Source organism: Pocillopora verrucosa, chromosome 13 (assembly GCF_036669915.1).
Source record: "Pocillopora verrucosa isolate sample1 chromosome 13, ASM3666991v2, whole genome shotgun sequence".
NCBI lineage: Eukaryota > Metazoa > Cnidaria > Anthozoa > Scleractinia > Pocilloporidae > Pocillopora > Pocillopora verrucosa.
The window spans coordinates 731,521-755,909 of record NC_089324.1 but is presented as its reverse complement, the minus strand read 5'-3'; the positions used below and the strand labels follow the sequence as shown (position 1 = coordinate 755,909).

The following is a 24,389-nucleotide window of genomic DNA, read 5'->3' as shown; positions in this document are numbered from 1 at the left end:
TTAGACATGATTTTATTGACATGTTGTCAAGCCTACAAGCTGAGTAACTGATAACTTTCAAAAATACATATGAATTATCTGTTTATGTCTTCACACAATTATACTTTTTATGGGGCAACTAACTGCAACTTAACCCCTATACTCCCAGGAGTGACTAGAATACTCTGTTCTTACTATGTAAATACACTTTCAAGCAGAAAGGTGAAGAAAAGAAAAGGAAGTCAACAACAAGATGTTGGTTGATTTGACACTACATTCTCAAAGCTAAAAGTAAGAGAAATGTATGGCAGACAGTATAGAGAATTGACATGTAGATCATGGGTGTAAACAGGTCAAGATGGAACCTGTACAGAGAAAAGGGAATTTTAACATCGTTTCAGAGACCTGAACCAAGGTCTCCCTATTAATATGATGAAAAAAAATATATAAAATATCATGCAGGTTTTACCTAAATGAGCAGATAACAAATATACCATGTACATTGTACTCAAAACTTTTTACAGGTCTGATACAAATTCACATCTTCACTGCTTAATCAAACCTGACTCTTTTGCACTAGTAATTTAAATTTAATAAATTCCCAACCAGCTGCAATATATTCTAAAGCTCTCTTAGATTGTACTCAAAGTGCAATCACAAAACTCTACCTCTCTACCAGGCCTTACAAACCCCCTGCATCATGCTGAATAAAAATCAAAAAATTTTTTTTTAAAAATTTGATATTTTCCCCTGTCAAATTATAGTATCATGGCTCTTCTTTATACAGTAACCATTACATAGCCTTCGTTTGACAAGTCATCTTTGACAAACTTTCTCAACAATGTGAAAAGAAATAAACAACATTCTTTATACAGTAACAATCACATAACCTCCCTGTGATAAGTCATCTATACCAATTATTTAAACAACGTGGTAAGAATTGCACAACATTTGAGGGAGGCATCATACTTCAACATGCATCTTTGTTTTGATATAATATTACATAAACTCACATAAATGCCCTTTCAAATTATGAAATTGAAGTAAATCTCTGGTTAAAATAAGCTCGAATCTCTTTGTTGTATGACTATTCCAATACACTGTATTTTGCATAAAGGCAATTTTAGAAACTGCTCAACTTATTTCTTAGCTATAATGTAACGTATTTGGAAAAGGCCCTAACATATATATACTGGGCTTTGCAGTGAGGGAACATACTCCAATGACTTCTCTCCTTGCCAAAAATTTTAACACTTAACAACTTTACATGTACATTAAACCTTTTGACCCCTAAGAGTAACCAGCATCTAATTTCTTCTTACAGTATCACCCCTAAATCACACATAAAGGTCATGAAAATAGAGGAAATCATCACAAACTAAAGAAGCTCTTGATTGTTAAACAAATTCTCCTTGTCAGCATCATAGGAAATATATAGAGAACAGTATGGAGAATGTGCATACTCATGTTAGGGTGTAAAGGATTAACTTAACAACTGATCTGTTCTTTCATTTCCAATTTGTGGTTTGCTTCTTTCACTCAACTTCCTTAGTGCATTCAGAATGTTCACTGCTTCTAACAAGATCTCTTTGCAGGACATTTTCCAACTGATCAAAACTGTGACTTCTTGTAGTTTTCAAATTCTCTGTTCCACTTGTTCAGTATTTTCAAGAAGTTTTGTTTGTCCATCAAGTTTATCATTTTTCTTTTGTTCACTTGGCTCATCATCCTGTTGCTTGCCTGGCCCTGTTTCTTTTGAGATCTCTGTAGCATTTTCCAAATGTTGACTTTTCTCATGCTGTTCAGAATTTTGGATTTGTTTTCTGCGATCAGCCTCTTCCTGAGGATTGTTTTCTCCACACTGTTTATCAACGTTCATTCCATCATGATCATCAGACCGAGTGTTTTCCAACTGCACAGTTTGTTCACCAAGTTCTGACTGAATGGATTTGTCTGTCAACCTTTCACAACTTTCATTGTCTTTCTCCTCACTTCCTTTCAGCTGATGTCCTTTAATTTTTTGGATACAATTGTCCAGATTCTTATTTTTATCTGCGTGCATTCGGATGTGCTTCTTAAGCGTATGCTGGTGACGATAGTTCTTCTTGCACACCCAGCATGTGTATGGTCTCTCTCCAGTATGAATTCGAATGTGTTGGATCACATTTTTTCTCATTGAAAAGCTTCTCTCACACTGAGGACATTTGTAAGGTTTTTCTCCAGTGTGCATCCTGTAGTGAGCCCTGAGCCGTTTCTTGCATCCAAATGCTTTCTCACATCGATCACATGGAAATGGTTTTTCACCAGTATGAGTTCGTTCGTGGATTTTTAGATCAGAGTTCTGTATAAAACTCCATCCACAAACTTGGCATTTGAAGGGTTTTATCTCTGAATGGGAGTTTTGATGTCTTTTCAAGCTTGACAACCTGGAGAACACTTTATCACACTGGTCACATTTGAAAGGCTTTTCATTCTTGTGAGTTCTAATGTGACGACTGAGACTTGACGGTCCTGACAGACATTTATTGCACTGCGGACATTTAAATTTACCACTGTTAATTAATGTTTCATCAGGGAGTTCCTCACTTGTTCCTGCTGAAATTGTCACAACATCTTCATTGTTTATGCTTTCCTCTCTACCATTAGCCTCAACTACATCTCCTTCAGGCGCTGGCAAAGTGCTCAGTACAGGTTCAGGACATGCAGTTGAGTGTATTTGGCCATCGTCACCACTACTTTCATGTACTCCACTGTTTGCAAGTGTTAGTAACAACAAATGGTCACCACTCAAGGTCTCAACGACAAATTCCTGAATCTTCTGGGAGGAACAATCCTCTTCATTTCTGGAAGAAAAATATAAGATCAAAACTTTGACATAAGTCTCTCACACAATTGGTTATTGGCAGCCCTTTGAACAAAAGAGGACAGCATACAATGTATTTAGTGTCTCTCTGTCCTACTCTTTAGCCCTTCTTGTTACCTTGAAAACAATAGCAACACTAATGCAGTGATGATATCTCATCATTCTTCTCATTATCATTATCATAAATACCACTATCATGTTGAGTGATATTAATACAATTATTTTCATCAAATACCTGTCTGGGGCCTCGGAGCTCTGTTCCACCAAATTGTTGTCATTCTGTGTATCCTGTATGGCACTGGATCCTTCACTCTTCCCATTTTCACTACAATCACCAAAAAAACAAACTAAATAATCAACCAAAAACACTTGAACTGTGCTTTACACGAATAACGTGTAAAAGGAAATATCCAGCACCATTGTAAACCCTAAATCATTATTACGCTAGCTACTCCTAAAAATATTATGGAGAAATTTAGTGTTGCAAATGAATCCATAACATTACGCAGTTACCTGTTTTCATGAGATACACTGTCAGTCTTCTTCCTGTTTGAAAATTTTGAAAAATTACATCTCTTTAATATAACTGTAAATGTCTCTGCAACCTGTATTCATTAACTTTAATTTTTCAGTGCCTTTTCAATTTCACAAAATCTCTGGGAATAAGATCTATCAATATAAAGTAAGAGATGGTAAGTTTTATTTTTTCTTTGTCCTACGCTCGTGACAAGACAAAGAACGTCTTTCTCTATTTCTTCACTGAGCTCAAAACTTACCATCTCTGTTAATCTATTTACAAACATGATACTATGGACATTGCTAATCCTAGCAGTATGCAGGATGTGTGTCATGTCTTCCAAATAGGCCTTGCTCACCACAGAGTCTTGTTGGCTCAGTGTTGGAGCATTAGATTGCAGAATCTGAAGGTCTGAGGTTTGATTCCTCATGGGGACTCAGAATTTTTTTCTTTGTCCTATGCTCACAACAAGACAAAAAACATCTTTCTCCAAGATCTATTACTTGTAAATTATTACTATAGAAGACATATTATAGCAGAAACAAAATGGATTACTTCAATCTTTCAATATCACAGCTCTGCTTGCTATAGGAGGCCACCTTAAAAAACTTCATCATTTCCTTGCTACAAGTAAATTCTACAAATCTCTCAATTCTTCCATCAAGCCTCTGTTTGTTACACTTCTACAGTACAGAACAAATAAGCAAAATTTGGTGCTCTATTAAGATACAGTAAGTTCCATTTTTGAGCCTCTAATTGCCTTTCTTGTCATCTGTCTGTAACATGTTTGCATATAGTAAGATGTCAAATGTATATCACTTCAAGCGCTCAAACCTCAAAGTTTTTTAGATTCTACACTTGGACAACAAAAAATTTAGGGGTGGCCTGAAATAAAATCTTAGCCACTCATGGCCTTCATTGGCCACTGAAAATACAGTGACCGGAAGTTTTTTTCCTAAAAGCCATAACAACCAGAATGGTTGCAGCTTGAAATGCTGACTAGGACTTTAAGGGTAAACTTCAAACTTTATTATTCTTTCCCATACCTGATTCCTCTAGGGTTCTTCTGCCCAGACTTGGTTCCTTTTCTCTTTCTAGGCCATGCAGCAGCAGTCTGTTCATCTCCCTCTTTATCACTAAACCAAAAATGAGAACACTTGATGTTAATCATTACATATCATGTATATCAGTATATCTGTTGTAATTCAATTCAGGTCTTTGTCCAAATTTAAATATATTTATGTTAGGTTTAGTCTTATATTTCAGTGAGTTTACACAAAGGTTGGAGACTGACAGCAGTGATCTCATGTTAAATAAATGCATTCTCTGAGTGTCTCTTTGCAACCTATGGATGTATACTTGTACATGTATCTGCTGTAGCTTATCCTGTTTTCTGTAACATGAAGAGAGCAGGAGTATATTTACACCATGCTAGTTCATAGCAGTTGACTCCCCAGCATCTTTTCCTGTTTCTCTTTACAATTAAGTGATATCCATTTGTACTCCTGGGTGAAAAGAGGCACTGTGAGAGTGAATTATCTTGCTTAGGAACACAACAAAAAGACCTAGGCAATGCTTGAACCTGGAACTCTCAGTCTAGAGTCCAGCACATTGCACACCAGGTCAACCCAACTCCCACCCCATTGCCTAACTTTACCATGAACACAAAATTTCAAGTGAATGCAACAACTGGCGATTGCAACAGACAAGTTTGCCTGTCTTTGGTAGCCATGTAGGTTACGTTGTAGCCTATTCTTTAAAACAATAAATTGCCAAGAATAGCAAAACAAAAGGACTACCTCGTATATACTAATGAGGCCAGCGTCTCAAGGTTGTGCATGCACATGCAATTTTTTGACAGGTAAGATTTTTTATTTGCAATTGCATGCAATTTTTGGCATGTTTAATTCACATTTTCTACTAACATATGTGCAAGCTGTGCTGTAAATGTAAGTTGACACTAAGACAAAATAATTTTGAAGATGTTAAGAAAGGGGTAATGGTCATTCCTTCATGAAAATCACTTGTTAAAAGCTATGAATGCATTATAGTATTCAAGTTAACCAATCAGATCCCGCAACTTCTTACAGTGTGCAAAGTACATTAGGTTTGAATAACTCGTTAACCTGGAAGCTCAGCTGATTGAAGTGCAATAGCAAAACTTGACAAAGCATGAATTAATTACCTTGATTTTGTAAAATTTGGTCTTGCTGTGTGAAGGTGCAAATGCTTTTTAAGTGTGTGTTGGTGACGAAAATTTTTCTTGCACACTTCACAAGTGTATGGTCTCTCTCCAGTATGAATTCGAATATGTTGGATCACATTTTTCCTCATTGAAAAACTCTTCTCACACTGAGGACATTTGTAAGGTTTTTCTCCTGTGTGCATCCTGTAGTGAGCCCTGAGCCGTTTCTTGCATCCAAATGCTTTCTCACATCGATCACATGGAAATGGTTTTTCACCTGTGTGAGTTCTTTCATGGATTTTTAGATCAGAGTTCTGTATAAAACTCCATCCACAAACTTGACACTTGAAAGGTTTCTCTGCAGTGTGGGAATTTTTATGTCTCTTCAAGCTCGATAACCTGGAGAACACTTTCTCACACTCATCACATTTAAATGGCTTGATGTTGCTGTGGGTTTTAATGTGTCGACTTAGACTAGAAGCTCCTGAGAATTTCTTGTCACACTGTGCACATTTAAACTCCTTGTCAACCACAATGGTAACTTCACATGAGTTATTTCCTTCAGCAGTTTCTGCCAATGAGGTACTATCATCTGAAACAAATATTCCAGCCTCTTTAGCTATCATCACAGTTTCTACTTCAATAGAAGTGGAAACATTCTCAGATTCATTGCAACTCTTGTCAGTATCACGCTCAGGATTGGATGATAATATTAGGAGCTCCAGATGTTCGGCATTAACTGTATCCATGGGTGTCATTTGAAACTTCTGTAAATCAATGAGCACTTCATTACTAAAAGATAAAAAAAAGGTTTCATAGGTTAATGTTTCTGACAGAAATAACTGAATATTAAGTAAAAAATTTTTATTTATTTAAATTATTTACTGTAAAATAATCCTTTTCACCCTAACCCTAGCATCTCATTTTACCAGGAGTGAGCTTCTTTTAAGCACATGATAGAAGTTTCTTTTTCATAACGTCTCTCAGTTAATATGTACACTATGAGTAGTCAGTTTACCAAAAGTTTGTTTGAATTAAAATCTTCACCCTCTATTGAACTCAAAAATATAATAAATATCTTACTAACTTCATTTTTCAAATTGAATTTGTGGCCCAAGCTTGAAACTTAGAGCATGGAGAACTCAGCTCGTAGGAGGTCTTTCTCTTCTATTTTAAAATTACTTCTATAATGACAACCTAGTAAATTTTCAAGGTTGGAGAATACACACTAACCATAAAATTTCTTTTTTCCTGCATTGTTGTCACCAAATAAGTGAAAAAAATTCTTACTGGATTGTAATTTTTTTTCACTTTATGGCAAAATAGAGTACCACAATGTATAAATTTTATCACTTAACTGTGCTTCTGTGCATAAATGAATAATTCTTAAGGCAGTAAATCTATGGGGAGACTTAAAAATTACATTCAAAAGTACAAAACTTCAGTCGTTTGTAGACCACTCTTCAATTACTAACTTATTTTGAAAACCTACATTGTTGGATTATACTTCAACTGACAGCATAAGTTCGATGGATGATAACATATATTTACAACACAGTTTCATATGTTCTCGTTTGTTATCTCCCTTTCCTAAAGTAGAAACACTCTCCAATTGAACCAACTGTTGATGTTTAGAAACAAACGACGGCTTAGCTGGCAAAATGTAATTTAATCTCGTGATCTCAGTGGCAGATCTGAGAAATTCAACAACACCATGAGAAACTTCGTACTTTTTCTTTCATTTCCCCTTCTAACAGCACCAATGTCCGCTCTGTTGCTAGGATAAAGATATTCTATAGCTTTCAATAAACTGTACGAAGTAATTCCATGAGTAAAACGGAAAAAAACTTACCCACTCTGAGATAGACCGCCCAGTTCGCTTGCCGCCATTTTCCTTTCACACATTTCCTATCCCAGGGTTCTTTCTGGTGTAGTTCACCGTCCATGCACGCTCTCACGAAGGCACACGCACGCCCTCACGTTCCACGAGCTCTCGTCACTCAGCTGTCGATAAAAAAATTAAATCGTTTCCTTTAAAATTCATCATATTTCAAAAAGAATTCTTTAGAAGTAACACATCAGAAAAAATTCGTCTTTGCTCAACAAAATTGCCTTTTCAGAGCCGTGTTTTTGTTCTCAAGCCTGCAATACTTTCAGCGGACAAAACGAAATAACATATGGCATACTATAATGTCTTATATATGACGTAGTCATAAAGTTCAATCGCACATCCAAGCACATACCTGAGGTCTCCTTTCGGTTTACGAATTATTTCGACTGCATTGGAAAATGGACTTTTTCAGTGCAGAAGACTTTAATCTGAAAAATTATTACAAAGAATCGTATGGTTCAGTAGAATTTTTAATCGCTCGAGCCAAAAAGGGTGAAGTATCTTGCCAAAGTGACCTTGGTATCGCTTATTGTGAAGGCATCGAAGGATTCGTGGAGAAGGACACCAAGAAAGCTATTGGGTGGCTTGACACAGCTGTCCAAAATGGCTGCATTCTTCCCTCGGTAATACAAAAACTTGGTCAATTGCTGGATCTCACAGGAGAGCCACATAACCAGCGAAAAGCGTACGATTTGTATCACAGGGCAGCGCGTCTGGGAAGTACACCTGCACAGCTTAATTTGGCTGAAATGTATCGATGTGGAGTTGAAGGAGTGGTGAATATGGACATCAAAGAAGCGTTTAAATGGTTCAAAATAGCAGCAGGGGAAACTACAATCGAATATAGCACAGAACTAGGATCATTAAGTCTCCCTATTTTTGGAACAATGAACAAAATTAGGAATTCTGTGGATTTTCGGCAAAGAGCTTTGACATTTTTGTACAAATATTATCTTGAAGGTGATTGCCCAGAAGGAAAACCGCAGCCAACGAAAGCTGTTCACTATTTGACCAGAGCGGCGGAACTAGGAAACACTGAGGCCCAGCTGAACCTTGGAAAAATATATCGGGAAGGACGTTGTGAACAGATTAGGGACTTAAGGAAGGCAAGACGGTGGCTTGAAAAAGCTTCTGCGAGCGGTCATGTCGAAGCGAAAGAGGTTGGTTTGATCTGGTAGTATAATGTGCACAATCTGAGAAGGAGATGCATTCTAATCAATTATCCTAGCAGCCTAAGCTGGGGCATATGTGGAGAGCTTGACTGTATAGGAGAATTGCCTGTCAAAATCCCCCCCTCTGTCCTGAAAATTGTCTTAACCTCCCTTATGTAAACAATGATACTGCCATTGGTTGCGATCAAACCATTTCAGTGTGTTACAATTGGTATTCTGTGACTTCAAGATTGTCTCAATACCATTTGTTGACCACTTACTAAATGTATCTTTATTGTTATTAGCTTCTTCAGCAGTGCCAACTGAATGATGACTTAAAGCATGATGGATCAGATGTTTCAACAGAGGCTTTTAAACAGTCATTTGACATCATGAAAGAAAGATTAAGGCAGAGAGCTGAGGCAGATGGGCATCTACTTGCAATTTCTAACCCTGTGGTTTTCACAGAAGAAATGTTTCATCAGTTTGATTGGTCCCCAACAGCAAGAATATATCTTCAAGCTTACAAACTGGTTAAAGAAGGCATTGAAGTTCTGTGGAAAAGCAACTTCACTGATGAGAGAGGAATTACTCTTATTGCCTATGGATTCTTGACTGAAAACTCTATACTTCAAGCATTTCCTATTTTGTCACCCGATATTCTTCAGCTTTGTGAAGAAATTTTAATAAGGAATCCTTGCTTTTTGGAGGGACTCCTTTTGTCCTATGCTTTGCGGGATTTCAAAAGGGAGAAATGTTCAGAAGAAAATTCAAAAACTGACAACCAAGTAATATTTTGTATAATGAACTTGATCAGTTTTGTCCACAAAACAGAACCCAACAGCTCTCCATGTGAAGACCCATTTGAGTTTGATAAGAACTACAGCAGCTGGCTTCATGTCTTGTATTATCATTTAGCATCCATTTACACAATTTCAAAAGCTACTGAACTTGCTGCAGAGGCTTCTGAAAACTCTGTCAAGTGCTGCCCATTGTACTATGAGGCTAAAAGAGTTCTGGGTTATACAATGATGTTGCTGTATGTTTCCAAAAAGTTGGCTGAAGGAGAAGATTCAAGCCATCAATTACCCAGGGAGTTGCTCAGACTTGAAAATCAAGAACAACATAAGAGAGAAATTTCCAAATTTGATTCCTGGACTGCTGAAAAATTAAGAGACACAGCAGTGAAGGTTTTAAAGGAGTATCTTGTAGAGGCCCCACACTGCTGCAAGACATACCCAAATGTTTGTTACTACCTGGCAAAAATTTATCTGATAGAAGGAAACATGGATGAATTCAGGAAGTATTTTGAACTGGGACAAGATGCTGAGGAAAGAAGACTTCCTTTCTTCAAAAATGTTAACGTGCCATTAAAGGATATGATCACACCTTTCTACCAACTTCTTGCTAATGTGAAATTAAGAGCAATGTGTGGAAACAGGGCATGCAACAAAAAAGTCAAAGAGAGTGACTTAAAATCTTGTGGTCAATGTGGTATGCAAAAATACTGCAGCAGGTATGTACCTTCACTTGAATTATTCATTCTTTTAATTTCAGTTGGCTTTGTATTTTAATTTGCTGTTTTTAGATCTTAAGGCAGCTGTTTTTAGGTCTTGAGGCAGGTGTGAAATTTCTTAATTCTCAGGTAAGGATTATTATCCAGTGTTCTGTACCACAGAGCAACTTGAAGTACCAGTATGTTGAGACCATTTTCACTTTGTCACAGCTGCCAAATTAGTGAGCCAAAACATTAAAATGGTGACCGTGTTGGTGAACCATATCAGCCCTACAAGATTGAAAAGCCTTTCCAACATAAACACTTTCCTCTGTTTTACTAAATTTACATAGCTGCTTACCACAAGAATGCAAAGGCTCTATAACTATTTCCCCCGGGGGCTTTCTTGACAGTTCTCTAGTACCCAATTAAAATCTTGGGTGGAGAGAGGTGCAGTGACAGGTCAGTGTAGGTGGGTAAAGGTCATGCCCAAATACAGAACACAATGACCTGGCCAGGACTTGATCCCAAATCTCTTGATGCAGAGTTCAGTGTGCCAACCATAATGCCACCACATCTCCTAGCGATGTTAGGCTGACGTTAAATGACATTAAAAGATGACTCACCCTTTAAGTTGCTGCTATGGAATTAATTTCTTTTTCATCCTTTTTTTTTTCTTCTTTTTATTTGTGGGGAGGGGGCTTTTACTGTTGTTGTTGTTATTTTTTCATCAATTTATCAATCAGGGACTATTTGTTCAAAGAAGATATTTTAATTAATTCTGAGATGAATCAGCTGGCACCTGTCACTCTCAAACTCAGAAAAATGTAAACACTCAAAATATTATGATGGTGTTGTGTTTCTAGGAAAAAGCTATGTAAGTGTGAGGAAACAAAGCCACAAACTGAAATGCTGATTAATTTGTAGTTTTGAAATATTCCTGCTTGTCTTGATTATTATTGTGATTGGTCAAAAGCAATTCAAAGTGTTTGTGATTTTCTGAGTTTCAACGTAGATACATGAAATGAACAACCTAAGTGCAAGTTGTAATCACAAAAATTCAATAATAAGACTTCTCATGACTTTTGACTGTGTACGTCTTAAAACGCACAATTAAAGTTAATCTTTTTTTACTAAGTTAATTCGATTTATATCCTTGTGTCCTATTATATTTTAGTTCTCTAGATTGGCTAGGCACCGTCTGAGGCATTATGTTTTGACACCAATACTAATTCTTCTTTCACATTTTTAACAAGGGAGTGTCAAAAAGCAGATTGGAAAAATCATAAACCTTCTTGCACCACTGCCAAGAAATCTAGGTGAGAGAACCACAATCATCACAAAAAGCAAAGTGAAGAGTGATTTGTTAACTTCTGTACTTCTTGATGATGATGGCACAGATTGGCGAAAGCTTGGATTCTTATAAGATTTTAACATCAACGTTACTGTAGTTTCAGGTCTCATTTGAACTTTTGTCAGCTTAATTATCTAAAATGCTACTGAAGGACAACATTCAATGATCTGTGCCACTTGTTTAATAGTGATTGACCATCAACCATTCAAGTTTGATTTTTTAACACATAGCATTAGACAGTTAATCTGTCTTTCCACTTTGACACTGGACCACAAAATAGAGAAATAATTACTTTTCATGTACATTATGCATTAATAATTACTGAGAATCTTACTTAAAAAAATAAAAGTTATTTTCAAGTCTGATTACCAAAAAACCTAAACCTAAGGGTTTTGACTGTGTGTTTGAAAGAGTATTGGTCAAAATGACAACTATTAGTGACTGCTTGAGCCCTCAAAAATAGGGGCAGTAGTTAAAATCTTTGGGGTATTTATTGTACCGAGAAACTCTGATGTCTAAATTACACTCAGACATTTACCACTTCTGATAAGGAGCCAAATGATCAAGATAAATTGTCAGTTTTCCTCCTGGCTCAGTAAACATGGCCCAGAAAAAACATTTCTTACTTGTAAACTTGTTTAAAGCTCCAAGAACACCACAGTCCATTATCACGTTGAAGATTTCTGGACTTTGTATTTCACAATCTATAGTGACGCTTTGGTCGTAAAGTGTCATCAACTGCAGTGGGTGGCTGTTTAGACTTTTTGTTTGAATTTTGACGATGAACTCCCTGTTAGGTTCTGGTTTTGGACCCTCTCCAATTCCCACTAAGTGAGAGCCAAACATCCGCGGCATTAGTACTAATCCTGGCATAGTATGGGGAATACGGTCAACTTCCACAGCATAACGAGTTTTAAGAGCGAAACATAATGTCTCATGCTTAGGTCTGTGGTTGCGCCGGCATTCCTTACTGCAGTACGATGCAATGAGACATCCTGCGCACTTCAAAAACCGCACTGTTTTGTCTCTTTGACAATGACAATAAGTGCAGCCATTGCTAAGTCGTTCAACCAGCTCTCTGGGATGATACAAGCCTTCCTCATTGTTAAAATGTTTATTTTCTTTTAGAATGGGAGGCGTTGAATAAAAATGCATTTCACCCTCCGGAAGCATAAAACCCAGAGCATCAGCCTCTCTGACGTCAGGTAAACTTTCACCAATAGTCGCGCCACCGTTTTTGAATTGATACTCAAGCCAAGGGCCACTGTGATCTCTTACAATATTTCTCTCTAGATGAACCCTCCCAGAATAATTGACACCAATAAAAATTCCTCCACACTTGTTACCAGTGAGTTTGTTTCCTACTATGTGTGCCGATGTTCGCCCTTTAGCGAGAATGCCCCAGAATCCATTCTCGAAGATCTCATTGTTGCTAATAAGAACTTGTGAATTGCCATGATCAAGGGAAATACCAAAGGGTCTGTTGTGATGGATACCGTTGTTGCGTAGGGTTACCTTCTCTTTTGTAACGCCAACAAAGATGCCTTCCTTTGCATTTTCAAAAATCTTGTTGTCGTCAATGTCACATTTCCCAGCGAGCTTCCAAATCACAATGCCATGACTACCATGGTTGAATATCTTGTTTCCGAGAGCTTCAAGTTCTCCTCCTTCCCTCGCCTCTAACCCAGATTGGTGGTTCTTGTGCACTTCACAGTTTTTAACTACTAGTCGAGAACCTTTCCCACAAACAAGAGCACCTCCACCCCCACATTTATGAATTACACAGTTTTCAATTAATCCAGAGCTCTTGCGTGAAATGTTGACTCCCGGAAAGCCAGCTATGCCAGACATTGAATGACCAAACCTTCCTGTCTGATCGCACGCAGGTTTCCCTAAAGAGGGCGCCACACAGCCTGTACCTCCGTTACATTCTGGAAAGTCCTCACAACTTGTCTCTCCTCCTGAAATCTCACACTGATTTAAGTGTACAGCGCCATTGTTTCCACTGCAGACTAGAGTAACATTCCCTCTAGGAAACACAATATTTTCAAAATAGCATTTGGCGTTATTAATTTGGCAAAACTTTGCACAATTTAAGTAAGTGTGGGGTCCGAGACCTACAACCTGAAGGTCATTTACAATTCCAAAGGCACTAAGATGGTATTCTCTTTCGTGTAACAACAAGGTTTCGTTTCTTCGAGTCGTCATCAAAGCAAACGCTAGCTGCTTTTCATTGTATATCTCTCTGATACGAAGAACTAGCACTTCGGGAAACATCCGGGAAAACGTTTTGTCCTGGCGAAGAGTGGGATCGAAGTGAAGGGCAACTGCCACTGCTGCACGTTTCTGCCCTTCGAGCTCACTATTTCCACCTTTAACAAGTTCTCGCAGGGCCCAAGCTTTTCGTTGAAGTGCTTTGCTGTAATCAGGTTTTAGATGAAGACATTTTTGACAATCCTCCAGAGCATTTCTTGGTTCTCCAAGTTTCAAATGGCAAAGGGCCCTGTTACAAAACAAGTGGTGGCCATCAGGCCACAAATCAATAGCTCTTGTATAAAGATCCAGTGCTTCTTTGAGCTTGCTATTTTTAAACGCATTGTTTCCTTTTTCTCTGAGTTGGTCGGCTTCGTCCTTCCTTTCGTTATCTTCTTCAGCCACAGCCTCATTTTCAGAGGAAGGATTTCTCATACAACAAGTTATCACCTTGTAGTCCTTGTCTTTCAAAGGTACATCAACAAAATAATGCGGCAAGTTGCAATCTTCCTCAAGGGTTGGCTTTTCAAGGTGTACTAGCAACTCTAGTTTCTTTTTTTGCATTGCCTGAGCTTTCACTTTCTCCTGCGAAACACTAAAAAATATCGCTGCTTCGTTAAAGATACGGACAGTTGCATCAGTGTAGAGCAAAGTGTGCAAACTTTTGACATCATTTTCATGTTTTGTTAGATAGCCATGCAAATGTTCTTGCAAATAGGTTGAGTGCGAAGCCAGCTTTCCCCACAGTTGTAACGAAGGAGGATCTTCCACGCTGAAAACAGCATCTTCAACGAAACTTTGGCAGACTTCAGCTGGCGAGCGTGTTTTTGTTAATGCATGGTTGAGTGCGTGCACTGCACAGCAAAGTATACGTACTTCAATTTTGTCCTTTTCAATCTCACTTCGAATAACATCTTGCACCAGACGATGAACACTGAAAGAATCTGTCCCATACCTTTGAAAAAGGGAAAACTTTGTAAGCAGCGACACTGTCTCGGCTGCATCCAACAAATCGCTTACTTCCTGGCCGGAAGTTCCCACAACGTGGAGCCCTTCGTTTATAACCTGATAGGGAATGTCATCGGGACCTAGGTAGGCAGACATTCTCATTACAATTGAGGGGGTTTCTCCAAGATCCATCTCTTCTGACATTTGATTGACGTGCTTAAAATTTAACAACCACGTTGTGTGAACTGCCAATCTCTCAGGTGTTGTATTTTCCACCAGATTTCGAGCCTTCTTCTTCTTCAAGAGAAGCATCTTTTGTTTTCTATACTTCTTCAGATATTCTTTGATGGGCTGGCGAAGGGATCTGATGTAAGCAGCAGCTTGATCAAGAGCTAAAGGCAATCCGCCAAGCTCTCCAACCAACTCACGAAAATCGTTGTCTTCTCCGGCTGTCCCACTTCTTGTTTTCAAAAACTGAACCCCTTCTTCCTCCGTGAAGTATTTCAACTCAATACAAGAGCTTTCTTCGATTCCCATTTCTTCTCCGATTTCCGTTGCTTCTCTCCTTGTGGTTATGATGATATGACCACGTGCTGCCTGTTTCCAATGACCAGCAAGCAACTTCCGCATATTCATGGACATTTCTAACTCATCCAGATTGTCTACCACTAAACACCACAACTGCTCACGCTTTCTCAACCAGTCCAAGGTTCTTGACAGCGAATTGGAAAAGTCTTTGTCATCAAACGTTCCAACTTGACGAGCCATCTCGCTGACAGACAACTGAAAAAGGTTGTTGTTTTCGCCCGAAATCCAAAAAATACCACCGGGATATTCCGCCTTGTCTCTCTGTCGCCAGAGAAACTCGACAGCAAGAGATGTTTTTCCAACACCCCCAAGACCGCAAATTGCTGACTCTGAACAACCCCTCGTAATATTTTTTAATTGCGCCGCAATTGCTTTTAGCTGAATTTCGCGACCACAAAAGCAATGATTGCGACTGGGCAGTTGCAAAATGTTAGCATCGACTACAGCGTCAAGATTACCCTCTTCTAACTTTTTCAGCCGAGAATCCAACTGAAATTGTCCGAACTCTAAAACCTCCACCTTTGAGGTTAAATTACTCTCTCCGTCCTTTAAAGAGGTTACAGCTGATTCTAGTTCATTTTGCCTTTCTTCTAACAAAGAAATGTTTTGTTCGTTTGTATCTTGGCGTTCCTCTATTATATTTATATTGTTAGAAATATCTTCAATTGCTGATGAGAATTCTTTGTTCTTTTCTGATTGCGCCTGGTGCTCCTCCTCCAGTCGACTTTCAATGTCGGCGATTCGTTTCTCAAACTTCGCTATTTCATCTGTGGCGTCTTGAAGAGCTTCTCGTATCCTCTTGGCTTCATCAGCATTGGATTTCTTTAAGGCCTCCACGTTTTGTTCTAAGCCTGTCACCTCAATACTGACAAGTTTCATCAAATCCTTGTCCACTGGGCAACCCATGCACAATTGCAAACCTGCCAAGAAACAATTTATGTGGATACAACGTCAGCCATGATGTGAATATTTTACCTTGGGTAGCCGAGACACTTTAAATGATGAAGAGAAAAAAATGAGAAGGAAAGGTGGAAAGTAATGGACTTCACACTTTCCATCGAGAAAGTAGATAAATCTCGACAAGATAAATGCAGGTGGAGAAGATCAGCTCACAAAGAGCTTAAAGAAAGACTAGCGCTCACCCAGGGAGTGACATCCAAAAGAGTTGGTTAACGCCTAATACGCCCCATACACACCATCGTATCATTATTTAAATTACTCACCCTTGGTTTCCCACTCCTGAAGTTCATCACGTAATTTGTCTTTATCAGCCACTGGAAGCCCCAAAGAACGAATTAATGTCTCCATGAGTTGGAAACTGTGGTTGAACTCCGGTTCGTTCCAGTGATCAAAGTTACAGTGTCCCCACTTGTTTCTTACTTTGGAGCGCACATCCTTAGCATTTGTTTGGATGCGCGCGTGAAACACGGATGAGTTGGCCAGCACTCCTAAAACTGCTGACAAGTCGCATGTGTTATCAAAACCTGAAAATAGGCGATAAGATTTGTACTTTCAGTTGGCACAAGGAGTAAGATATGCATACAGGATATATTATCAGTAGAAGCTTTTTTAGAGTCTTCTTCTCTTAAAAGATCCCTTAAGTGCTCATGCTATCTCAGTTCGAATTCAGCTATTACTTAGTAGGCGCATTTAACTATTGTTATACTCTTGCTCGAGCTTGTAGCTCGTGGTTGCCAAGGTAGAGACTCGACAGCGTCAAACCGTTGCCAAGGTTATCCTAACTTTACACAATGGAGAACAAATTGAGCAGACATTACACGTCACGGCTAAGAAGCGAGATAAAGCCGTGACCGAAGAGGGGATTTTTAGTCTGATCGATTTGTAAACTGAAGAGAAAGATCGACTCAACGCATAAAAAAAGCCGCGTAGACAATATCCTGATCTGTCAGGATAGTTTTCAAGTTGCAAGTATAGCTCTTGACTGAAGTTTCATTGGGCCGAGAGTCTTTTCAACATTTATATAGCGCCAAGCGACCTGAGTCACAGATTGACGCGCCAATAAGAAACCACAGGCTGATTTGAAACAATTGTGGATTCTCAAATTTGTTCCTCATCATTGTACTCCACTGTAAGTTATAATTAGCAAAAAGATCAACTAGAGAGTTGAGATTTAACGTCAGCGTGGTCTAGCTGTACCCTAAGCGAAAATTAAACGATAAGCATCATCACAGTGGTTAAAATGTGTGTCTCGTGAGTCCGCAACAAATTTTGACACTGTGACGACGAATATCATTGTCAATAAGAGTACAGACCACGCTAAACCACTGTCGACACTGTCGATTTGTCTTTTACCAAAATATCGACGTCAAAATATCCGAGTCATCCATGTTTGAGAGCTTATAAAGGCATTGCGTGACACGTTGACGCGGGCAGCGTTGTTTGTTTAACAAATAGATTCCGAGTTGTCGTGCGTCTGTTCAGTAATAGATCACAGAGGTAAGAACAACTTGGAATCTATTTGTTTTATATAATAAAGAATTAAAAAAAGTTTTAATGATGAAGTCATCTATACGTCTGTCCTCTAATAGATCATTAGCGAGAACCAATCAGAATGAGTGCATAACTGAGCTTATTTTATAAACTCTTATCGACAATGGCAAATTGGCCGAGTACATTGAAACATTACTGCCAATTTTGGTAAAATAATCATTCACCTGTAAATTTGGCCATGTGTGGTTCAAGGTAGAGTTTGGCCAGATCCTCAGCAGATGCTACTTTATAATCATATAGATGCACTTTTCTCTTGAATCTTCCCCAGTTGTTGTTGATGCTGCCATAGTTTAAATCAAATGAACCATCTTTCTTCATGTGAGTGGAATAAACCTGGGTATCTATTCCACTAGAGCTCTTCAATGATGTGTAGTGTTTAACAAGTTCCTTGCCCGCAAAATCACGGAGAACTGGTAATAGAAGCCTGTTTAATGTGATTCCAATCACAACCCATCTTTTTTGTTTGTCATCCAAATCAAAGCTGCTGACTGTATGAAATTTCAAAAGAAAACAACATTTTTTGTCACAGATTGAAGTAGATCTCACTTGAAATGTAGGTTAGCATTGAACTTTAAGATTTTAGGTTTACAATGGTAAGCATTTGGGGAAATCTCACCATTGGCTTTGAGGAAGTTGCTACTTTCACAGACTATGAATACCCTTAGTCTGTCAAGCAAGCAATATATACCCGATCATTCTATTATTCAGCTAATACCCCCACTTTACCACAATAGGGCAGTGGTACACATAAAACATGCCCTAGTATTACACTGTTGAATAGGGAAAAAAATCTAGAAAATCAAGTGATATTGGAATAATAATATTCCTGCCTCAACTTTGCCATATGCTAAGTGTAGGCACAAATGAGGTTAGGCATGCAGGAATTGGCCTTACACTCCTTGTTCTCTCCGATTGGCACCTGACATAAGCTTGTTTTCTTACTGGTCCTTATAAAAACAAAGAAGTAAGAACCATTCATACTGATCATGTGACCTTCCATGTGGTGATTTCACATGGATCCTGCCAAGTATATATTTTCATGAATTTCTTACAAATTCATTTAACAGAATGCGATCAAGGTTCAGGAAAAGCATGCAGTCAGAACATGGCTTAAGTCAGTGATTGGGGGAGGGGGGGTTGTTTCTAGTAATAGCCTAAAGGTCATATTACATTTTAAGTAGAGTTACAAGAGTAGTGATCAGATGAAACACCAAAAATAAACTAATATCAAGATCCTTAGGAAGGTATTCTAACACTCTGCAACCAGTATTTCATCAGTTTGGTAAGAAGTTTGGCTTACAACATAAGACTAAAGATAATAAAGCTATAAAGAAGCTATAAAGAAGCTAGACAAAACCAAAAGCTACAAATGAAGACAATTATGTAATAACTTGTAATCCTGGTGCCTACAAAGGTTGTTTTTGTGTATGCAACCCCCTGTCACTCTTTATCAATGATTCCATACAAAACAGGTAATCTTGCTTAGAATTAATGGTCATTGTGTATGTTTTCTCTAAGGCCACACTTAGTCTTTTCAACAAATGAAGTTGCACATTTTCTGTATTTTGGGGCTAAGGAAAATTCTGGTAAGTAGGGATTCATAATGGTTAAGGTTCTTTACCCCTGGGTTTGGATCACAAAAATTACATTTGCCCAAAAGTCACTGAGATGGGGTCTATAACTGGCCAAAGAATACACTGTAATGGAGTAGGGGGGGTTCTGATGGGAGTGGCACATACCCAGCAAATTAGACCCAACTCCCCCCCCCTGCTCCCCCCCCCACCCCCAGAGTCAGTTGTATGATATTTTCCTCGACATCACCTGATGGGAAATGGCAAGATTCTCCTGGAAACAAAACCACTCACCTCCAAAGGGGTCAGAGGTAAGGTGTAAATTTTACAATTAAATAAAAGTAAACAATAAAGTTTTTCTACCCACCAGGACCTGCTGCTGCAGCTGAAGGACTGGTGAGAACTATGGGTATGGCAGGAGGTCCTGGAAGTGTTGTTGGCACAATTAAAATAGGGGTTTTGCTTGTGCCTGTTGCCATGGCAGCCTAAAGAGTGATCAAAGCTATTAGCAAAGTAAGTTACGAATACGAATCCTGGCCCACATATTTCTTTTAATGCGAATGACATTAATGAAAAAATATAATACTGTAATCAATGCATGTGCGAAATAATGGAACTGAAATCTCTACTCCAGACCTAAAAATCTATAGTGGGTCATAAACAGGTTTCTTTTTGAGGTAGGGATGATAACAAAATCACTGAAGGAGGCACTACCTTTTTTTCATCATCATTTTCACTCATTTAAAAAATAACACCACAAAATTAGTTAATTCACATCAAATTATTGTACCTTGTAACGAAGTCCCCTTGAGGTTGAATAGTCAAGATCAATTTACTCCATTCACTAACTCAGCTAAAAGATATTAATAAGTAGATAATTTTCATTTCAATTTTCATTATTATTATTATTATTTTATTATTATTATTAGATTCATTTGCCAGTTTTCTTTGTGTCATTGGAAAAATAATAGTATTTAAATTTCATTGTGAAAGGTATTTGACCCCCATACTGTACATGCAAGAATCAGTTGTACACGTACAATACTGTACCTGCTAGAAACAGTTGTCTGCTGCAACAAGGTCATTTCATATGCTCACTAATTAGCTGCCCTTTTTCTGATGATCACAGTCATTGCACGGAATAGAATAGATAGAGTTGAAAGAACGACGAACCAACAGGATTTATTCTAAAGGGGAGCTAATTAGTAGCATATAAAAGAACCTCTTGTTGCAGTGAGTAGATAACCCCTGATGAAGGCACTAAACAGGAGTTTCAAAACGTTGGGTCTATGAATTGTAACTTCTTGATCACATTCATTAAATCTTTACACATGAGCAGCATCAAACCATGTCTGATTGTCCACCTGGTTGCCTTGTGAACTTAAATAAATCCAATTTTGATTTATTTAAATTATTTATTGTAAAATAATCCTTCTAACCCTAACCCTAGCGTAAACTGGCCACCGTGAAGAGTTTAAAGACTGATGTTTCGAGCGTTAGGAGCAACTTCAGAATACCCCGCAACTCATTTACATGTCACTGAATAAGAATAGCGTCTATTGTGTTATGCCTCGATCTTCAAAGCCTCCCGACGCATGTAAGTGAGGCGGACCAAAGTTGCGGGGTATTCTGAAGTTTAGCCGAGCGTTAGCCCTTCGTACTCTAAATTTACGTTTCAACTCAGTTGATAACACTAAATAACCCTGTTATACTCTCCCACCTACGTGGCACCACAGTTTCTTTAGAAACTTACCCTCTTTATTCTTTCTGGTGTAGTTCACCCTCCTTGCGCGCTTTCACGAAGGAACACGCACGCCCTCACGTTCCACGAGCTCTCGTCACTGTGCTGTCAATAAAATAACAAAACCTTTCCCTTGAAAATTCATCATACTTCAAAAAGGATTCTTGGGTGGTAACACACCAGAAAAAAGATTCGTCTTTGCTCAGCGGAATCGTCCTTTTCAGAGCACGTGTTTTTTATTCCTAGGCCTGCAATACTTTCAGCGGACTAAACGAAATAACTTATGGCATACTATATTGTTTGATATATGACGTACTAATAAATTTCACTTGCATCCCGGAAGTCCTACTAAGCTTTCGGTTTACGAATTACTTCGACTGTATTCAAACATGAAATTTTTCAAAGCAAAAGACTTCGATCTGAAAAATTATTTCAAAGAATCGTATGGTTCAGTAAATTTTTTAATAGCTCGAGCCAAGAAGGGTGAAGTATTCTGCCAAATTCACCTTGGTACCGCTTATTCTAGAGGTATCGAAGGATTCGTGGAGAGGGACACCAAAGCTATTGGCTGGCTAGACACAGCTGTCCAAAATGGTTGCACTGTTCCCTCGGTGATGCAAGAACTTGGTCAATTGCTGGATTTTACAGGAGAGCCACACAACCAGCGAAAAGCGTACGATTTGTATCACAAGGCAGCGCGTCTGGGAAGTACATCTGCGTAGCTTAATTTGGCTGAAATGTATCGATGTGGAGTTAAAAGGGTTGTAGACGAAGATATCAAAGAAGCGTTTGAATGGTACAAAAAGGCGGCAGGGGAAAGTACAGTCGAATATGCCACAGAGATGGGATCTTTAGGTCTCCTTATTGCTACTTCCCTTGGATGGGGGATTTCAGGTTACCAGCCAGATTTTTGTCAGGCTTAACTGACAGTTCTCTGGTGCCCAATTAAAATCTTAGGTGGAGACAGGTGCAGTTATAGGTCAGTGTAAGTGTCATGCCCAAATACAAAACACAGTGACCTGGCCAGGACATGATCCAAGATCTCTTGATGCAGACTTCAATGCACCAACCATAATGCCACCCCATCTCCTACCAATGTTGGGCTGACATTAAAAGATGAGTCACCCTTAAGTCACTGCTATGGAATTAATTTCTTTTTTTATCCTTTTTTTGGGGGCTTTTACTGTCGTTGTTGTTATTTTTTGATAGTCCAGAATTTCCTATCAATCAGCGACTATTTGTTCAAAGAGGATATTTTAATCATTTCTAACATGTATCAGCTGGCACCTATTACTCTGAAACTCAGAAACATGTAAACACTCAAAATATTATGTTGTGTTTCTAGGAAAAAGTTACATAAGTGTGAGGAAACAAATCCAAAAACTTAAATGCACCATAATTTGACATTTTGAAATCAGCTTGCTTCTCCTGATTATTATTGTGATTGGTCAAAAGTAATTCAAAGTGTCCATGATTTTCTGACTTTCAAGATAAATACATCAAACGAACAACCTAAGTGCAAATTGTAATCACAAAAATTCAAGAATGAATCTTCTCATGACTTTTGACTGTCTGTCTTAAAACCCAAAATTGAAGTTCATCTTTTCTATAGATTTAATTTGATTTATATCCTCATGCGCCATTATGTTTACTTCTCTAGATTGGCCAAGCAGAGTTGCAGGCCTTATGTTTTGACTCACAATTTTACAAAGGGAGTGTCAAAAAGCAGATTGGAAAAATCATAAACCTTCTTGCACTGCTGCCAAGTAATCTGGACGTCCCTAGGTGAGAGAATCACAGTCTTCACTAAAGGCAAGTTGAAGAGCAATGTGTTAACTTCTGTGCTTCTTGATGATGATGCCTTGGATTGGCAAAAGCTTGGATTTTTAAAATATTTTAACATCAATATTACAGTAGTTTCAGGCCTTATTTGAACTTTTGCCCATTCAATTATCTAAAATGCTACTAAAGGACAACATTCAAGGATGTGCCTCTTTAATTGTTGATTGACCATCAATCATTTAAGTTTGATTTTTTAACACATAGCATTGGACAGTTAATCTGTCCACTTTAACGTTGCATCGCAAAATAGAGAAATAATTACTTATCATGTACTCTATACATTAATAATTACTAAGAATCTTTTTTAAAAAATAAGTTACTTTCAAGTCTGATTACCAACAAACCTAAAAATAAGGGTTTTGACCATGTGTTTGAAAGAGTATTAGTCGAAATGACTTCTACTGGTGACTGCTTGACACCTCAGAAAAAGATGCGGTAGTTAAAATCTTTGGGGCATTTATTGTACTGAGAAACTCTGACTACTGTTGTTGTTGTTATTTTTTGATAGTCCAGAATTTCTTATCAATCAGGGACTATTTGTTCAAAGAGGATATTTTAATCATTTCAAGCATGTATCAGCTAGCACCTGTCACTCTGAAACTCAGAAACATGTAAACAATATTATGTCATGTTTCTAGGAAAAAGCTACATAAGTGAGAGGAAACAAAGCCACAAACTTAAATGCTCTGTAATTTGTCATTTTGAAATCTGCTTGCTTGTCCTGATTATTACTGTGACTATCAAAAGTAATTCAAAGTCTTCATGATTTTCTGAGTTTCAAGGTAAATAAATCAAATGAACAACCTAAGTGCAAGTTGTAATAAAAAAAATTCAAAAATGAATCTTCTCATGACTTTTGACTGTCTATGTCTTAAAACCCAAAATTGAAGTTCATTTTTTCTATAGATTTAATTTGATTTATATCCTCATGCGCCATTTTATGTTTAGTTCTCTAGATTGGCCAAGCAGAGTTTTAGGCCTTATGTTTTGACACAGATACTAATTCTTCTTTCACATTTTCATAAGGGGAGTGTCAAAAAGCAGATTGGAAAAATCATAAACCTTTTTGCACTGCTGCCAATGTGCCTACATGAGAGAACCACAGCCTTCACTAAAAGCAAGTTGAAGAGCAACATGCATTAACTTTTGTGCTTCTTGATAATGATGCCTTGGATTGGCAAAAGCTTGGATTTTTAAAATATTTTAACATCAATATTAGTAGTTTCAGGCCTCATTTGAACTTTTGTCCATTCAATTATCTAAAATGACGCTGAAGGACAACATTCAATGATCTGTGCTTCTTCTTTAATTGTTGATTGACCATCAAACATTTAAGTTTGATTTTTTAACACATAGCATTGGACAGTAAGTCTACCTTTCCACTTTGACATGGCACCGCAAAATAGAGAAATAATTACTTATCATGTACTCTATGCAGTAATAATTACTAAGAGTCTTGTTTAAAAAATAAAAAGTAATTTTCAAGTCTGATTACTGAAA

General features: G+C 37.9%; 3 protein-coding genes across 5 annotated transcripts; 1 reads left to right on the top strand and 2 right to left on the bottom strand.

Annotated features, from left to right (window-relative positions):
* Positions 1-79: 79 nt before the first annotated feature.
* Positions 80-7,484, bottom strand: LOC131789500 (zinc finger protein 431). The gene is made up of 6 exons (XM_066160625.1): positions 7,397-7,484; positions 5,545-6,336; positions 4,406-4,495; positions 3,356-3,388; positions 3,078-3,167; positions 80-2,822 (listed from the first exon to the last, which is right to left on the bottom strand). The coding sequence occupies exons 1-6, from the start codon at positions 7,447-7,449 to the stop codon at positions 1,616-1,618; spliced, it is 2,265 nt and encodes a 754-aa protein (XP_066016722.1). The 5' UTR covers positions 7,450-7,484; the 3' UTR covers positions 80-1,615.
* A 309-nt stretch (positions 7,485-7,793) lies between these two features.
* LOC131789502 (uncharacterized) lies at positions 7,794-24,374 on the top strand. 3 transcript variants are annotated; one of them, XM_066160628.1, is made up of 4 exons: positions 7,794-8,595; positions 8,892-10,102; positions 22,760-22,832; positions 23,916-24,374. In XM_066160628.1, exons 1-3 carry the CDS (start codon positions 7,834-7,836, stop codon positions 22,815-22,817), a joined length of 2,031 nt encoding a protein of 676 aa, XP_066016725.1. In that variant the 5' UTR covers positions 7,794-7,833; the 3' UTR covers positions 22,818-22,832; positions 23,916-24,374. The 3 variants fall into 3 exon arrangements, with proteins under 3 accessions (XP_066016725.1, XP_066016724.1, XP_066016723.1); XM_066160627.1 differs by having other exon boundaries at positions 22,760-22,859; XM_066160626.1 differs by lacking the exons at positions 22,760-22,832; positions 23,916-24,374 and adding an exon at positions 11,338-11,705.
* LOC131789498 (uncharacterized) lies at positions 11,737-21,234 on the bottom strand. The gene is made up of 6 exons (XM_066160624.1): positions 21,060-21,234; positions 20,097-20,159; positions 19,674-19,791; positions 17,900-18,223; positions 16,448-16,708; positions 11,737-16,144 (listed from the first exon to the last, which is right to left on the bottom strand). The coding sequence occupies exons 3-6, from the start codon at positions 19,783-19,785 to the stop codon at positions 11,970-11,972; spliced, it is 4,872 nt and encodes a 1,623-aa protein (XP_066016721.1). The 5' UTR covers positions 19,786-19,791; positions 20,097-20,159; positions 21,060-21,234; the 3' UTR covers positions 11,737-11,969.
* Positions 24,375-24,389: the final 15 nt, after the last annotated feature.

Excerpts from the sequence above, each read along its gene's own strand:
- LOC131789500 (XM_066160625.1), bottom strand. The coding sequence starts at position 7,449 with ATGTGTGAAAGGAAAATGGCGGCAAGCGAACTGGGCGGTCTATCTCAG. Across the intron at positions 3,389-4,405 it reads AAGAACCCTAGAGGAATCAG|GAAGAAGACTGACAGTGTAT; the intron begins GTATGGGAAAGA and ends ATTTTCAAACAG. Across the intron at positions 3,168-3,355 it reads AGTGTATCTCATGAAAACAG|TGAAAATGGGAAGAGTGAAG; the intron begins GTAACTGCGTAA and ends TGGTGATTGTAG.
- LOC131789498 (XM_066160624.1), bottom strand. The coding sequence starts at position 19,785 with ATGGCAACAGGCACAAGCAAAACCCCTATTTTAATTGTGCCAACAACA. Across the intron at positions 18,224-19,673 it reads AGCTGCAGCAGCAGGTCCTG|TCAGCAGCTTTGATTTGGAT; the intron begins GTGGGTAGAAAA and ends AATTTCATACAG. Across the intron at positions 16,709-17,899 it reads ACACATGGCCAAATTTACAG|GTTTTGATAACACATGCGAC; the intron begins GTGAATGATTAT and ends GCCTATTTTCAG.
- LOC131789502 (XM_066160626.1), top strand. The coding sequence starts at position 7,834 with ATGGACTTTTTCAGTGCAGAAGACTTTAATCTGAAAAATTATTACAAA. Across the intron at positions 8,596-8,891 it reads GTCATGTCGAAGCGAAAGAG|CTTCTTCAGCAGTGCCAACT; the intron begins GTTGGTTTGATC and ends TATTGTTATTAG. Across the intron at positions 10,103-11,337 it reads ATGCAAAAATACTGCAGCAG|GGAGTGTCAAAAAGCAGATT; the intron begins GTATGTACCTTC and ends ATTTTTAACAAG.